The sequence below is a fragment of the Erinaceus europaeus genome, chromosome 6 (genome assembly GCF_950295315.1).
Source record: "Erinaceus europaeus chromosome 6, mEriEur2.1, whole genome shotgun sequence".
In the NCBI taxonomy this organism is placed as follows: domain Eukaryota; kingdom Metazoa; phylum Chordata; class Mammalia; order Eulipotyphla; family Erinaceidae; genus Erinaceus; species Erinaceus europaeus.
Window position 1 is genome coordinate 4,622,819 of NC_080167.1, and position 16,980 is coordinate 4,639,798.

Here is a 16,980-nt window from a genome sequence, read left to right on the forward strand (position 1 = left end):
TCCCTTTTGTTGCCCTTATTGTTTTATTCTTGTAGTTATTGTTGTTGTTATTGATGTCATTGTTGCTGGATAGGACAGAAAGAAATGGAGAGAGGAGGGGAAGACAGAGAGGGGGAGAGAAAGACAGACACTTATAGACCTGCTTCACCACTCGCAAAGCTTACCCCCTGGGCGGGGGCTTGAACCCATATCCTTGCACATGATATGTGCGTTCAACCACGTACGCCACCACTCAGTCCCTATTGGCTGATTTTTTAAAAAAAAATTATGTCTTTATTTTAATGGGAGAGATGAACACACACACACACACACACACACACACACACCAGAGCACTGCTCAGCCAGGGATTGAACCTGGGACCTCAGAGTCTCAGGCTTGAGAGTCTCTTTGCAGAACCAGTATGCTGTCTTCCCAGCCCAATCCATTATTTGATTTAAACTTGGACCACAAGTCCAGTCCCATGCTGAGCCGGGGAGTGAACCTCAGCCCTCAGGCCTGCAAGCCCTGCACTCTGTCTGCTGAGTTGTCTCCTCAGCTTGGCTGTCTTGTTTGTAAGGACATCTCTTGGCTGCTGTGCAGAGCTGCCTCACCCTGGAGGTGATTAGGGTGGGGGGTGGGGGTGGGGGGCAGCAAGGCCGAGTCTCTTCTTTGACCTGAGGAAAGTGAAGGTTCAGAGGGATAGAGAGGGCGTCCCTAGGCTCTGTCATTCAGGACCCTGGGAAGCCAGCGGCCGGCTCAGCCTCCTGGGTGCCTGTCCCCTCTCTGCCCCGCACTGCTGTGTGGCCTTGGGAAGTGACTTGGTCTCTCTGTCCCTGGCCTGGCTCCTGGGAGAGGTTCCCGGGCTACTCCAGCCTCCTGTCTTGCCCAGGGATAAGGAAGGAAGCCCAAGCCCCGGCTTTCACTGTGACTCTGACTTCCTGCTCACAACACTCCCCTTCTGCCCTGAGCCCTGGCCTCCGTCAGCTGTGTGTCCTCAGGAGGTCACTCTATGTCTCTGAGCAGAGATGGGAGGCCACCCAGTCCAGCTCCCAATGAGCTCAGAGGCGGCCACCGGACGGGAGGAACCTTATTTTCCTTGGGGTGGTGAGTAAGGGCCGCCCCACACAAAGCCTCCTCAGTGCTGCCTTGGCTGTGTCTCCTGGGGGGACAGCTGTGCCCCACCCGTGGCTGGGGGCTGCCCACCTCTGGACTGGCGTCTCTGGGTGGGTGCAGGTGTGCCTGCTGCCAGCCTGCCCCCCACCCCACCCCCCTGCGCTCGAATTGGGGCGGGAACTCCCAGGGGTGAGCTCAGAATCTGTTTTTAAGATTCTTTTTTTTTTTTTTACTTTTCATTTTATTTATTTATTGGATAGAGACAGAGACAAAGTGAAAGGTGAGAAACAGATAGAAAGGGAGAGAGAGACACACACAACACTGCTTCACCACTCCTGAAGCTTCCCCCCTACAGGTAGGGAGCGGGGGCTCGAACACTGTTCCTTGCAGGTGGTAACGTGCTCTTAGCTGATGTGCCACTGCCTGGTCCCTTGAGTCTGATTTTCTTTTTTTTTAATTATTTTTTTAAATATTTATTTATTTTCCCTTTTGTTGCCCCTTTTTTTGGTTTGTTTTTAATTGTTGTTGAATAGGACAGAGAGAAATGGAGAGAGGAGGGGAAGACAGAGAGGGGGGAGAGAAAGACAGACACCTGCAGACCTGCTTCACCGCTTGTGAAGCGACTCCCCTGCAGGGGGGGAGCCGGGGGTTCGAACCAGGATCCTTATGCCAGTCCTTGTGCTTTGCGCCACCTGCGCTTATCCCGCTGCACCACCGCCCGACTCCCAAATCTGATTTTCTTAAAATTTTTGTCGTTTCCTTGTTAATGAGAGAGAAAGAGGGAGAGAGAAGCAGAACCGCCTCTCTCTGGCTGAGCCGTGCCTGGGCCAAGCTCAGGACCTCATGACCTGGGGGTGTGTGCTGGGGTTCAAGGCCTCGTCCCTCCTCTGGCTCCGGAGGGGGTCGCTGGCTGAGGGAGGGATGGCCTAGTGAGAGTGTATGGTCCTGGGCAGGGGGACGGCCGAGCTGGTGTGCCCCTGTGTGCGTCCTCAGTCCTCAAGTGTCTTCCCAGATTCCCAAGGAAATTGAGGCTGGGGACGCTGTCACGGAGACAGGAGCCGCATAGGCCACCACCCACTCTTTCCAGGGACCTGATGGGTGGGGGGCAGAGAGGTGGGGAGAGAATTTGTGATGTGGTGCCAGGGGTGAATCCAAGGTCTCACAGATGTGTGCCACCACTTAAAAAAAAAGTTTATTGGGCAGAGGGTAGATAGCACAATGGTTATGCAAACAGACTCTCATGCCTGAGGCTCTGTCAAGTACCAGGTTCAAACCCCCACACCACAATAAGCCAGAGCTGAGCAAAAAAAAAAAAAATAGCTCTGGTAAAAAATAAATAAATGTTTGTTTACGATTCATAGTGGGTTATAAGATTCTTTTTTTTCTTTTTTATTAAGTTTTTAAAAAAATACTTATTTTATTTATTTATTCCCTTTTGTTGCCCTTGTTGTTTTATTGTTGTAGTTATTATTGTTGTTGTCGTTATTGGATAGGACAGAGAGAAATGGAGAGAGGAGGGGAAGACAGAGAGGAGGAGAGAAAAACAGACACCTGCAGACCTGCTTCACCGCCTGTGAAGCGACTCCCCTGCAGGTGGGGAGCCGCGGTTTGAACCGGGATCCTTACAATGGTCCTTGTGCTTTGCGCCACCTGCGCTTAACCCGCTGCGCTACCGCCCGACTCCCTGGGTTATAAGATTCTAAGATGACAGTGTACAGCTCCCCACCACAGCCACCACCAGAGCTCTGTGTCCCCACCCTCCCACCTCCTGAAGATCGCCACTAGAGTTCTCACAAGTCTTACAGTTTGCTGGCTTCTGTTTTGTCTGGATTCTTTATCTTTTGGCAAGTTCTTGTAAGTCAGGTCTCTAGATTCCACATCTGAGTGGTCCCATCTGGCAGCTGTCTTTCATCTCTTTACTTATTGCACTAAGCATCATCACTTCCAGTTCCATCCATTTTCTTCCAAAGAACATAAGAGCATCTTTTTGATGGCAGTGTAGTATTTCATCCCATAACTTCTTTAGCCAGTCATCTGCTGATGGGCATTTAGGCTGCTTCCACTCTTTGACCGTTGTGAAAAATGCAGCTGTGAACACAGGGGTGTGTATGCCCCTTCTGATTAGTGCTTGAGAGTCCACTGGATAAGTGCCTTGAGAGTGGTATTATTGGGTCATAAGGTAATTCCATTTTTGTTTGTGTAAGGACTCTCCGCACGGTCTCCAAATGGGCTGCCCCAGTCTGCATTCCCACCAGCAGTGGAGCACAGTCCCTTTTCCCCATGACCTCACCCACACACGTCATTTCCTGTTTGTTGATGGAAGCCTTTCTCTCCGGTGTGAGAGCACTTTTAATTTGTTCTTTAAAACTTTACTTATTTATTGTTGGGCAGAGACAGAGAGAAATTGAGAAGGGGGAGATAGAGAGGGAGTGAGACAGAGAGAGAGAGAGAGAGACCTGCAGCCCTGTTCCATCACTTGTGAAGCTTTCCCCCTACAGGTGGGGGCCAGGGGGCTTGAACCTGGGTCCTTGTGAACTGTAATGTGAGCGCTTAACCAAGTGCGCCACCACCTGGCCCCAATTTTCTGAGAGACAGTAGAGGGGGGGGAGAGGGAGAGGGAGACAGGGAGACAGAGAGAGAGAGAGAGAGACCATTCCACCATCCATGCCACTTACATGTGGCACGTGGGCTTGAACTCAGAGCCTTCAGCTTGGTAAGATGTGCACTCTACCAGATGAGTGAGTGAGTGTGAGTGTGCATGTGGGGAGGTTGTTGGGAGCCTCCCTTATGGGTAATTCCACTCCTCCCAGCCGACATTCTTCCTGATTTTAGCTTTAGAGAGGAGAGAGACAAGAGGCAAAGAGGGAGGGGAGGAGGGAATGGTATCAGGGCACCACCCCACCATCCTTGGAGCTTCCTCTGGTGCTGTGGTCCTCTCATGTGGTTCTGGGGTCTCCCACATGGTAGGTGGTCACCCTATTGACCCAATTCAGTTGATTTGACGTTTTTATTTTTTTTAAAATTTAATGTGCTTAGAATTCATCAACCCAAGAAGGAGCCTCAAGCCTGTTGCCAGTGCCCCGCCCCCAGCCCTGGCAGCCACTCTGCTGTCTGTCCCTATGTCCATCTCTCCTGGACAGGACCCAGCCCTGTGTGGGTTCTGTGTAGTGCAGCACGGGCTCTGACACCACTGGGCCACACTGCCTCTGGGGGCGGGGAGAGCGGCCCTGTGTGATGTGGCTTGGCCATCCCTTCCCCCTTCCCCCCCTCCATAGCCTGCCCCGCTTGGGCGGTGTGGGGGCTCCCCGGGTGGGGGGCACAGGACACTGGGGCTCTGTCTGGTCACAGGCGGCCTCTGTTCAGCAAACAGGAAGCGGGCTGGGCCGAGACCTGCCAGGTAAACAGGCAGCAGAGGGTGCCCGGCGCCGTGCCCACGTCACTTCACTCTCTCCCGGCCAGCGAGAGCTTGAGAGCTTGGCGGCTCCCCCAGAGCTCCCACCCTCACCCCCTCGGCCTCCACACGTGCGCACACAGACGTGGCTGATCATTTCACTTCTTCTTTTTTTTTTTTTTTGCCTCCAGGGTTATTGCCGGGGCTCAGTGCCTGCACCACAAATCCACTGCTCCTGGAGACCATGTTTTCCCCTTTTGTTGCCCTTGTTTTATCATTGTTGTGGTTATTATTATTATTGTTGTGGTTGTTGCTGTCCTTGGATAGGACAGAAAGAAATGGAGAGAGGAGGGGAAGACAGAAAGGGGGAGAGAAAGACAGACACTTGCAGACCTGCTTCACCGCCTGTGAAGTGACTCCCCTGCAGGTGGGGAGCCGGGGGCTCGAACCAGGATCCTTACGCCGGTCCTTGTGCTTCGTGCCACCTGGGCTTAACCCACTGCGCTACCGCCCGACTTCTGATCATTTCATTTCTTAACTTGAAACCTTACAAGGAGGTGGCCAGGTGGTGCACATGTTACCAGGCACAAGGATCTAGGTTCAATCCCCCGCTGCCCACCTGTAGGAAGGAAGCTTCATGAGCGGTGAAGCGGGTCTGCAGATGTCTGTACTTCTCCCTTTCTCTCTCTCTCTCTCCCTCGCTCCCTCCCTCCAGGGTTATCACTGGGGCTTGGTATCTGTACTGCTTCTGGAAGCCACTTTTCCTGTTTTGTTTTGTTTTGTTGCCCCTGTTGTTGTTATTGATGTTGTCGTTGTTGCTGGATAGGACAAGGAGAAATGGAGAGAGGAGGGGAAGACAGAGAGGGGGAGAGAAAGATAGACACCTGCAGACCTGCTTCACCACCTGTGAAGTGACCCCCCTGCAGGTGGGGAGCTGGGGGCCTGAATGGGGATCCGGGGATCCTTATGCTGGTCCTTGAGCTTTGCACCGCATGCGCTTAACCTGCTGCGCTACTGCCCGGCCCCCTGTCTCTCTCTCTCCCTCTCCCCCTCCCCTCTCAACATCTCTCTGTCCTAGTAAATAAAAATACATAAATTAAAGGAAAAAATGGCTGCCAGGAGTGGTGGATTTGCAACCCTGGTGGCAATAAAAAAAAAGTTATTAGTGAGAGAAAGAGATGCAGAGCTCAGAGCCTCACCGTGCGCTCCAGATGTCTGGGATTGGACTCAGGCCTGCAAGTCTGGTGCTCTGCCCTTCAGACACACTGGGCGGTGTCCAGTGAAGGGTCCAGGCCCAGGACAGCCAAGTGACACGTTCAGGGCCAAGTAGGCAGACTGTGTGCCCCCCAAGCGCCCTCCGAACCCACCTCCCTTCCTTAGGACACTGCTGGACACAGGGCTCCTGACAGCCTCAGTTTCCCTCCAAGAGGGCTCTGGATGGGGTGGGTTTATACACCTCAGCGCTCAGTCCTCCTCACCCCTCCACACCCACCCCCAGCCTGTTCTGGAAGGTGGGTGGTATGTCCCACAGCACCCCAGAAAGGGATCCCCAGCCTGAGCAGGGAGCCTCGGGATGGGGACTGTGGCCACTAGGAGTCCTCCCTCCCCACCCCCTGCCTCCTCTTCCCTGTGTGCAGCAGGCCACCCGCCCTGACAGACAGACAGAGGAGCACCAGTGTCCTGTGGGGGCCCCACCTGGGAGGGAGCCCCCCCTGTGCTCACACCACCGGACAGGGTGGGGGTGTGGGAGGGTGACTCATGGGGCCTTGAAGGCAAACACTGTGGAGGGTGTTAGAAGCGGCTGGGCGGGTACAGCACAGGCCTTGCCACATGGGAGGCCCTGGGTTCGAGCTCAGCCCCAGGGGAGCCCTGTGGGTGGTGGAGACGGTCTGGGGTACACCCCTCACTCTTTCAGAAGGTGGACAGGCCCCTGGGGGTGTGGGACTTGGTGGGGGGGGGAGCCAAGAGGAGCCTGGAAGGGCCCTTGTGAATGCTTGAGGGCTGGGGAGGGGAGGTCATCAGCCTGCCCCCTCAGGCCAGGCATTTCCTGCTGTCCCCTCGCCTACAGACAGGGCATATATGCCCTTGGGGGGGCAGCTGCAAGGAGGGGCCCCTCCCCGCAGTGCACACATGCCCCAACTCGCCCAGAGCTAATCCACTTTCTTGGACTGGATCCCCAGGGGAGCAGACAAGGCCACAGGCACCACAGCCTTTGCCCCTCCCTCTTAATCCCCTGGTGCTGGGGGGCACTTGACCTTGCACCCCACTGTTGGCCCAGCTTCCTCAGAGACCCACTCACCCCCATCCACCACCACCGTTACCAGAGGCCCAGAAGGGCAGGCTTGCCCAAGCTCACCCAGCTCCTGCCCCCTTCCCCCGCCCCCACGCCATTCTGCCTGCTATCTCTGGCCCCCTTCCCTGCCGCCCCCAGTGCTGGCCTGGCTTCACATGGCTCAGGCCCCCACTGTCCCCCCTGAACCCAGCTCTTCCCAAGCCTGCTGGTCTACACAGCTGGAAACACCACCAGATGGCTAACTGAACTGCCTCCCATACCGCCAAGATCAGCCCCAGAAGAGTGAGGTCTCCCTCAGTTTGGTCACCCCCACACCCCCTGTGCCCGGCTCATAGCAGGTACTCCCTGAGTTTTTTTTTGCCTCCGGGGTTATTGGGGGCTCAGTGCCTGCACCATGAATCCACTGCTCCTGGAGGCCATTTTTCCCCCTTTTGTTGCCCTTGTTGTTGTAACCTTGTGGTTATTATTGTTGTTGTTGATGTCATTCGTTGTTGGATAGGACAGAGAGAAATGGAGAGAGATGGGGACGATAGAGAGGGGAAGAGAAAGACAGACACCTGCAGACCTGCTTCACCGCCTGTGAAGCGACTCCCCTGCAGGTGGGGAACCGGAATCCTTAAGCCGGTCCTTGCGCTTTGCGTCACATGCGCTTAACCTGCTGCGCTACTGCCTGACTCCCCATTCCCTGAGTTCTGTCCACTTGGGGGGTGGAAGAGTGAGTTCTGACCCTGTTCCTTGGGCCCTCACCCCCACCCCCACCCCACCTCCGCCGGGCCCAGACTCCCCCCATGACAGTGACTGCTGCCTCCCTGCCTGTTCAAGGAGGGGCTGGCACCTCAGAGACACAAGTGAGGGAGCCTAGCCCCCCACCCTGCCAGCTGGGAGCTGCCTGCCGTCTCCACACAAGCCCTGGGGGCGTGGGGGCCTCACACGGGCACACACAGAGAGACACGCATGTCCGTCACACGCAGAGGCAGGCTGGCGATAGCCCTCCTGCCCGGCAGGGGCCTGGAATGTGTAATTACAGCCACCGGGCACTTGGGAACAGGGAGTGAACATCCTCCTGACCACAGGCGAGCAGGGAGACCGCGTGTGTGTGTGTGTGTGTGTGTGTGTGTGTGTGTGTGTGTGTGTGTGTGTGCGCGTGTTCAGGGCTGGAAGCCCTGAGCCCTCCTTCCAGGCCTGTGGTTCCCTGGGGGCCTCCTGGAACCTCAGTGTCCTCCTCCCTCCTGAAGTGGGAGCAAGAGTCAGCTTTGCTCACTGGGTCCCAGAGGGGCTGGGGGATGGATCTGAACCTGGCCTGTGCCTGCCAGGCCGGAGAGCTAGAATGTGGGGCTGGGTGAATCCTGGGCATGGTCGTAACAAACGCTTTCTTAAGGGTTTATTTGGTGCCCAGAGAAGCCTGGTCCCTGAGGCCACAGCAGCCCTCTTCTCTTGTTGGGGGACCTGGGGTTCACACCGTCAAAGTCAGCAAGATAGTCAGGGCCGGTGCCCACACCCAGGGTGGTATTGAAGGCTGCAGCTTCATCCAGAACAGCCCCTCCTCTCCCCTCCCACTCCCCCTCTTCCTCCTCCCACACCCCCTCTTCCTCCTCCCACTCCCCCTCTTCCTTCCCCCCCTCCTTACCTCCCGTGATGACCTGTGACCCGGGGGATGAAGGGTCCCCACCGGCCAGGCCTGAGCCAGCCCTGTCCTTCCTGCAGTCCTCTGAGAAGGCAGTTGCTGGCACGCCCACTTTGCAGAGGGGGAAACTGAGGCCCAGGTGGCACATGCACAGCAGAGCTGGGATTCGAACTGAAACCTGTGTGGCTCTGAACCCTAGGTGGCCCATCCCCACTGGTACCCAGAGTGTAGGGCAGCTCTGGGCTTCTCTGTGCTTGACCCCCACCCCTGTGCCTCCCACCTGTGCTCCAATATTCCCCTTGTTCATATTCAAGCAGCCTGAACAGGTGGGCACTGACTCTGCTGCTTCTCTCTGTCTGTCTATCCATCCATTCACCTGCCCACCCAGCCACCCCATACATACAGACATACATATAGACATCCCTCCTGCCCTGTCTCTGCCCCCAGCCCAGCAGCCCACAGAGGCCAGAGCTGATTGTCCACCAGTGGGGCCCAGGGCCTGGGAGTGAGAGAGCCCATCCCAGGCCACCCACTGCAGGACTGAAGCTCCTCATCTTGAGAAACAGGAACCCCTGGAGCCTTGTCACAAGGTCAAAGGAGAATGAACTTGTCCTACTGACAGATGGAGCCTGAGGTCAGGGAGGGCTTCCTGGAGGAGGGGCAGTGAGTGGGAAGCCAGGCGGGAAGGATGAGGTGGGGGGTGGGGTGTGTGCGCACTGCTGGGAGCCGGCCTGCGTCTGGTGGGCCGGCTGGCCTGTTGTATCACACAGTGATTCACCTCCCAGTGCCGGGTGGAGGTGGGGGTCACGTGGTCCCAAGCCGGGCTCCAGTGGGTGCTGTCAGGCCCAGCACTGGCCCCTGGACATGTGCTCACTGCCCCTGGACACCTACACAACATGGGGGAAACAGGCAGGAAGGGGGAGACTTGCTAGCTACGTCCCATAGTGACCAACTTTGAACCCTGCTCTATGGGACTCTGCAGCTTATTGGGTTGGTCTTGAGTTAATCTCTAACTCTATCCATCCATCCATCCATCCATCCATCCATCCATCCATCCACCCACCCGTCCATCCATCCACTCATCCATCCATCCATGTATCCATCCATGCATCCATCCATCCATTCATGCATGCATCCATCCGTCCATCCATCCATCCACCCACCCACCCGTCCATCCATCCACTCATCCATCCATCTATCCATTCATCCATCCATCCATCCACTCATCCATCCATCCATCCATCCACTCATCTATCCACTCATCCATCCATCCATGCATCCATCCATCCACTCATCCATCCATCCATCCATCCATCCACCCATCCATCCACTCATCCATCCATCCATCCACCCATCCATCCATCCATCCATCCATCCACTCATCCATCCATCCATCCATGCATCCATCTATCCATCCATCCATGCATCCATCCATCCATCCATCCATCCATCCATCCACTCATCCATCCATCCATCCATGCATCCATCTATCCATCCATCCATGCATCCATCCATCCATCCATCTATCCATCCATCCATGCATCCATCCATGCATCCATCCATCCATCCATCCATCCATCCATCCATCCATGCATCTATCCATCCATCCATGCATGCATGCATGCATCCATCCATCCACTCATCCATCCACTCATCCATCCACTCATCCATCCATCCATCCATCCATCCATCCATCCATCCATCCATCCACTCATCCATCCATCCATCCATCCATCCATCCATCCATCCATCCACTCACCCTTCCTTCCTTCCTTCCTTCCATCCATCCATCCACTTAGTCACCCCTTCCAGATCTCCCAACACCCCCAGCCCACAGAGGCCTTCTTTGTCCTCCTCTTCATCCTCCTTGTGGTCCTCCTCCTCCACCTCCTCCTGATCCTCTCCTCCACCGCTTCCTCCTCCTTCCCCCTCCCCCTCTTGCTGGGTATTGGCTGGGCGTCTCTGGCTTCTGAAACCGGCTCCAGCGGGGCTGGTGGCAACCACATCTGGGCGTGACCTCTGCGTCCCTGTCATTACAGGCAGGCTTTGAAGCAGCCAGCGGCTGACTGAGCTATTTGCCCAAGTGAGGGGCATTTGGGGCCTTTCCCTCCTGCCGGCCAGGCTCACCAATACCCCCGTTTCCTCACAGGCTGGGCAGACGATCCTGGGTCAGCATGGAGCCCAGCACAGGCCCTCACGCGGGCCCAACCGTGGAGGGCGCTGAGCCCCCCGGGGAGGAGAGCAACCCTGGGGCGGAAGCCTTCCCCCTGTCTTCTCTGGCTAACCTGTTTGAGGGAGACGAAGGCTCCCCCACTCCATCCACTGACGTGGGGCGGCCTCCTGGCCCCGGGGACGGGCGCCCCAACCTGCGCATGAAGTTCCAGGGTGCCTTCCGTAAGGGGGTGCCCAACCCCATCGACCTGCTGGAGTCCACCCTATACGAGTCCTCGGTGGCACCTGGGCCCAAGAAGGCGCCCATGGACTCGCTGTTTGACTACGGCACCTATCGCCACCACCCCAGTGACAACAAGCGCTGGAGGAGGAAGGTCATAGAGTGAGTATGAGGAGCAGGGTCACTTCATACACCTTGAGCCACACTCCCACCTACCCACCCATCCACCCACCCATCCACCCACCCATCCACCCACCCATTCATCCACCCATCCATCCACCCATCCACCCACCCATCCACCCACTCATTCATCCACCCGTCCATCCACCCGTCCACCCACCCATCCACCCACCCATCCACCCATCCATCCACCCATCCACCCACCCATCCACCCACCCACCCATCCACCCATCCACCCACCCATCCACCCACCCATCCACCCACCCATCCACCCACCCATCCACCCATCCACCCACCCATCCACCCATCCATCCACCCATCCACCCACCCATTCATCCACCCATCCACCCATCCACCCACCCACCCATCCATCCACCCACCCATCCACCCACCCATTCATCCACCCATCCACCCATCCACCCATCCATCCACCCATCCACCCACCCATCCACCCACCCATTCATCCACCCATCCACCCACCCACCCATCCACCCATCCACCCACCCATCCATCCACCCACCCATCCATCCACCCATCCACCCATCCACCCACCCACCCATCCACCCACCCATCCATCCACCCATCCACCCACCCATCCATCCACCCATCCACCCACCCACCCACCCATCCATCCACCCATCCACCCATCCACCCACCCATCCATCCACCCATCCACCCACCCACCCACCCATCCACCCACCCACCCACCCATCCATCCACCCATCCGCCCATCCACCCACCCATCCATCCACCCATCCACCCACCCACCCATCCACCCACCCATCCATCCACCCATCCACCCACCCATCCATCCACCCATCCACCCATCCACCCACCCATCCATCCACCCATCCACCCACCCACCCATCCACCCACCCATCCACCCACCCATTCATCCACCCATCCACCCACCCATCCATCCACCCACCCATCCATCCATCCACCCACCCATCCACCCATCCACCCACCCATCCACCCACCCATTCATCCACCCATCCACCCATCCACCCACCCATCCATCCACCCATCCACCCACCCATCCACCCACCCATCCATCCACCCATCCACCCATCCACCCATCCACCCACCCATCCACCCACCCATTCATCCACCCATCCACCCACCCATCCATCCATCCACCCACCCATCCACCCACCCATCCACCCACCCATCCACCCACCCATTCATCCACCCATCCACCCACCCATCCATCCATCCACCCACCCATCCACCCACCCATTCATCCACCCATCCACCCATCCACCCACCCACCCATCCACCCACCCATCCATCCACCCATCCACCCACCCATCCACCCACCCATCCATCCATCCACCCACCCATCCACCCACCCATCCATCCATCCACCCACCCATCCACCCACCCATCCATCCATCCACCCACCCATTCATCCACCCATCCACCCACCCACCCATCCACCCACCCATCCACCCACCCATCCATCCACCCATCCACCCACCCATCCATCCACCCATCCACCCACCCATCCATCCACCCATCCACCCACCCATCCACCCACCCATCCACCCACCCACCCATCCACCCACCCACCCATCCACCCACCCATCCATCCACCCATCCACCCACCCATCCACACTTCAGTCCATCATCCTCTCATCCATCTACCACACTCCCATCCTTCCATCCATTCATCCGTCATCCATCCATCTACCACACTCTCATTCATCCTTCCATCCATCCATCTATCCACCCACACTTCTATCCATCCATCCATCCATCCATCCACCACCCACCCACACTTCTGTCCACGCATCCACGCATCCATCCACTCACCTACCCACCCACCTGCCGACCATTCCGTATACCTGAAGAGAAAGGGCGAGTGTGCACATGTACATGCACACAAGCACACGTACGTGAGAGAGAGACCAAAACAATGTCCCATCACCGCTGAGATCCTCGTGGTGCCAGCTATGACGCTTCCATACGGTCCCAGGGCTTGAACCCGGAGCCTCGTGCACGCTCAGTGAGATGTGTGCTCTACCGGGTGCACTGTCTCCTCACCTCCCAGCTTGAGTGCTCCCTCCATGTTGGGCCTTGGACGAAGCGACTCAAAAGTGACCTCGGAGTTCCAGAAGGTGTAGGGACTGGTGGATGACTGTCTGGGTGATGGACGGACAGATGGATGGATGGGGAAATGTGTTAGTGTGTGGAAGGAAGGAAGAATTATTGGAAAGAAGGATGGAAAGATAGATGGACAGGCAGACGGATGGATGGGTGGATGGATGGATGGATGGATGGATGGGTAACAGGTCGGTGGGTTGGTGGATGGGTGGGCTTGTTTGTTTCTGACTTGCTTCTCCACTCAGCACACGGCAGGTACAGGGAGAGTTTGTGGGGGAACACTCCATCTCCCCTCCGTCTGGTCCCCTTGGCCCTCAGCCCAGGGGCGGTGGGTGAGGGGTTGTGCCGTCCACTACCCTGCCTTGCCCACCCGCAGGAAGCAGCCGCAGAGCCCCAAGGCCCCGGCACCCCAGCCGCCACCCGTCCTCAAGGTCTTCAACCGGCCCGTCCTCTTTGACATCGTGTCCCGGGGCTCCACCTCAGACCTGGACGGCCTGCTGCCCTTCCTGCTGGCTCACAAGAAGCGTCTGACCGACGAGGAGTTCCGGGGTGAGATGCTCAGGGGTCTGGGGGTGGGGAGCCGGGTTTGATCCCCCAGTCCCCACCTGCAAGGGGAAAACTTCACATAGCCCCATGCTAGCCCCCGCCCTCAGTTCTGACCCCATCCCTGGACCCCCAATCATGTGTCCCCTCTCCTAAACAGGGTTCCCCAAATCCTGCCCCATGAATGTGTCCAGTCTCAGGCTGCTGAGTCTGTCTAGAGCCTCCAGTTTCAGTGCCTAAGGTCCTGGGTTCAAGGCCCCCAGGACAGAGCTGCCACGCCACCTAGTGGTCAGACCCAGATGTGCGTGTCTCCCCTTTTACTTTTCTCCACCTCCCCAGGCCCCAGCTGGCAGATCCTGAGCCCCACTACAGTTGGGGGTGTGGGGAGTGGAAGCCCAAGGCCCGGGTATAGTCCCAGGCCCACTGCAGAACACTCTGGGTTCTCCATCGTTCAGAATTCCTGGTCACGTCCTGCTCCCCACTCACTGAATGTTTATGGACTCAACAGTTGCTGGATTCCAGGTCACCGTGCTCAGGCCTGGCCAGGTGCCGTGCTGGGCACGGGGCAGCAGAACATGAACAAAGTCCCCCCGAGGTGTGCTAGACGGGTCTGGCAATCGCAGGAGCCAATACACGATTGCAAACCAATGAGTATCAACAAGCCACTTTAGTGGAACAGTTGCCCTCGTTGGGAAAACCTAGGAGAACTTCCCAGAGGAGGTGGTGTGAGTCTAGACTGCAGTTCCCCAGGTGGAAAGAGGAGGAAGGGCCAGAGAGGGAGGCCCAGGCACAGCCTGTGCAAAGGCCCTGTGCTCACTATGTCCAGAGCTGTTTGTTTTAGTCAGAGCCCTGCTCAGCTCTGGCTGATGGCAATGCTGGAGGTTGAACCTGGGACTTGGGAGCCTCAGGCAGAAGAGTCTTACTGCAGAGTCAGTGTGCTGTCTCCCCTGCTGGCCCAGCACATTTCAAAGGCCCTGTGCCCTGTGTCTTTGGGGAGGGGTCTCAGCCCCCTGGGGCTGTGGGTACAGACTGAGAGCCAGGGTTGGAGAGATGGCATCATGGTTCTGCCAAGAGCCTCTCCTGCCTGAGGCTATGAGGTCCCAGGTTCACTCCCCAGCACTACCATCAGCCAGACCTGAGTAGGGCTCTGGAAAAGAAAAGGAAATGAAAATAACCATGGTCTGCCAACTCCCGGCTATGGCTGACCCCTGATCCCACAGAGCCGTCCACGGGGAAGACCTGCCTGCCCAAGGCACTGCTCAACCTGAGCGGGGGCCGCAATGACACAATCCCCATGCTGCTGGACATTGCCGAGCGCGTGGGCAACGCACCTGAGTTCATCAACGCGCCTTTCCGAGACATCTACTACCGAGGTGCTGGGGCCGGGTGGGGTCTGCCCGGGTGACCGGCCTGCTCCTGTGGCTTGTCCTCATGGCCGTCCCTGCCTGGGTGACAGTCCCCTGCTCCTATGACTGTCCCCTGCCCGAGTGAGTGTTCCTGCCCGGGTGAGTGTCCCCCGCCCAGGTGAGTGTCCCCTGCCTGGGTGAGTGTCCCTGCCTAGGTGAGTGTCCCTGCCTGGGTGAGAGTCCCCTTCCCGGGTGAGTGTCCCTTGCCCGGGTGAGTGTCCCTGTCCAGGTGAGTGTCCCCTGCCCGCGTGAGTGTTCCTGCCTGGGTGAGTGTCTCCTGCCCAGGTGAATGACCACTGACCAAGTGAGTGTCCCCTGCCCGGGTGAGAGTCCCCTGCCTGGGTGAGTGTCTCCTGCCCGGGTGAATGACCACTGACCAAGTGAGTGTCCCCTGCCCGGGTGAGAGTCCCCTGCCTGGGTGAGTGTCCCCTGCCCAGGTGAGTGTCCCCTGCCTGGGTAAGTGTCCCCTGCCCAGGTGAATGACCCCTGACCAAGTGAGTGTCCCCTGCCCGAGTGAATGTCCCCTGCCTGGGTAAGTGTCCCCTGCCCAGGTGAATGACCCCTGACCAAGTGAGTGTCCCCTGCCTGGGTGAGTGTCCCTGCCCTGGTGAGTGTCCCAGCCCGGGTGAGGGTCCCCTGACCAAGTGAGTGTCCCCTGCCTGGGTGAGAGTCCCCTGCCCTGGTGAGTGTCCACTGCCTGGGTGAGGGTCCCCTGACCAAGTGAGTGTCCCCTGCCCGGGTGAGTGTCCCCTGCCCTGGTGAGTGTCCCCTGCCCTGGTGAGTGTCCACTGCCCGGGTGAGTGTCCCTTGCCCGGGTGAGTGTCCCCTGCCCAAGTGAGTGTCCCCTGCCCGGGTGAGTGTCCCCTGCTCGGGTGAGTGTCCCCTGCCCTGGTGAGTGTCCCCTGCCCTGGTGAGTGTCCCCTGCCCTGGTGAGTGTCCCCTGACTGAGTGTCCCTGCCCGGGTGACGGAACTCTGGCTCTGGTGCCCAGGTCAGACGGCCCTACACATCGCCATTGAACGCCGCTGCAAGCACTATGTGGAGCTCCTGGTGGCCCGGGGGGCGGACGTGCACGCACAGGCCCGGGGCCGCTTCTTCCAGCCCAAGGACGAGGGAGGCTACTTCTACTTCGGTGAGGAGAGGCTGGGGGGCAGGGGCTGGGGGAGGATCTGGAGGTCCCATGACCTCTGCCCAAATGCTCAGAGGCACGGCCCCAGGTGGCACCAGTACCTCCTCCTTTAAGGAGGACTGTTGTATGAGGGACATTGTTCTTCCCAGCCTCAGTTTCCCTGACAGCACAGCAGGGACTGTGAGAACCCCCGGGGGCTGGGACACCTGTCAGCACCCTGGACCTCCTGCCTGCGTTTTAGTTTTAGCTTGGCTCCTTTTTTCATACACAGACAGACAGACACTTGCAGCCTTGCTCCACACTTCATGAAGCTTCTATCCTGCAGGTGGGGACCTGGGGCTGGAACCTGGGTCCTTGTGTATGGTAGTGTGTGTGTGCTACTGGTTACACCACCACCTGGCATAGCCAAATTTTTGTTCAGTAAATTTGAAGCTTGAGAAAAACCCCACAGCCCTGCCCACCCTCCATGGGGCTCCCTGGGTGCTGTGCCTGGTGCTGAGAGAGGAGAGACCCCACAGCCCTGCCCACCCTCCATGGGGCTCCCTGGGTGCTGTGCAGTGTGCTGAGAGAGGAGAGACCCCACAGCCTTGCCCATCCTCCATGGGGCTCCCTGGGTGCTGTCCATGGTGCTGAGAGAGGAGAGACCCCCACAGCCCTGCCCACCCTCATGGGGCTCCCTGGGTGCTATGCCGGGTGCTGAGAGAGGAGACACCCCACATCCCTGCCCACCCTCCATGGGGCTCCCTGGGTGCTGTGCCTGGTGCTGAGAGAGGAGAGACCCCCACAGCCCTGCCCACCCTCCATGGGGCTCCCTGGGTGCTGTG

The 16,980-nt window shown here is 58.1% G+C and overlaps 1 protein-coding gene across 2 annotated transcripts in view; it reads left to right on the plus strand.

Annotated features, from left to right (window-relative positions):
- The first annotated feature begins 577 nt into the window (after positions 1-577).
- Positions 578-16,980, plus strand: part of TRPV4 (transient receptor potential cation channel subfamily V member 4) — a 29,080-nt gene continuing 12,677 nt past the window's right edge. Inside the window, exons 1-5 of one of the 2 annotated variants that reach the window (XM_060192566.1) lie at positions 578-598; positions 10,551-10,955; positions 13,456-13,628; positions 14,843-14,995; positions 16,019-16,159. In XM_060192566.1, coding sequence (XP_060048549.1) covers positions 10,576-10,955; positions 13,456-13,628; positions 14,843-14,995; positions 16,019-16,159 — 847 coding nt within the window. In that variant the 5' untranslated portion in view covers positions 578-598; positions 10,551-10,575. Of the gene's footprint in view, positions 599-8,827; positions 9,036-10,550; positions 10,956-13,455; positions 13,629-14,842; positions 14,996-16,018; positions 16,160-16,980 lie in introns of those variants that run through there. The other variant, XM_060192565.1, reaches the window with a different exon arrangement.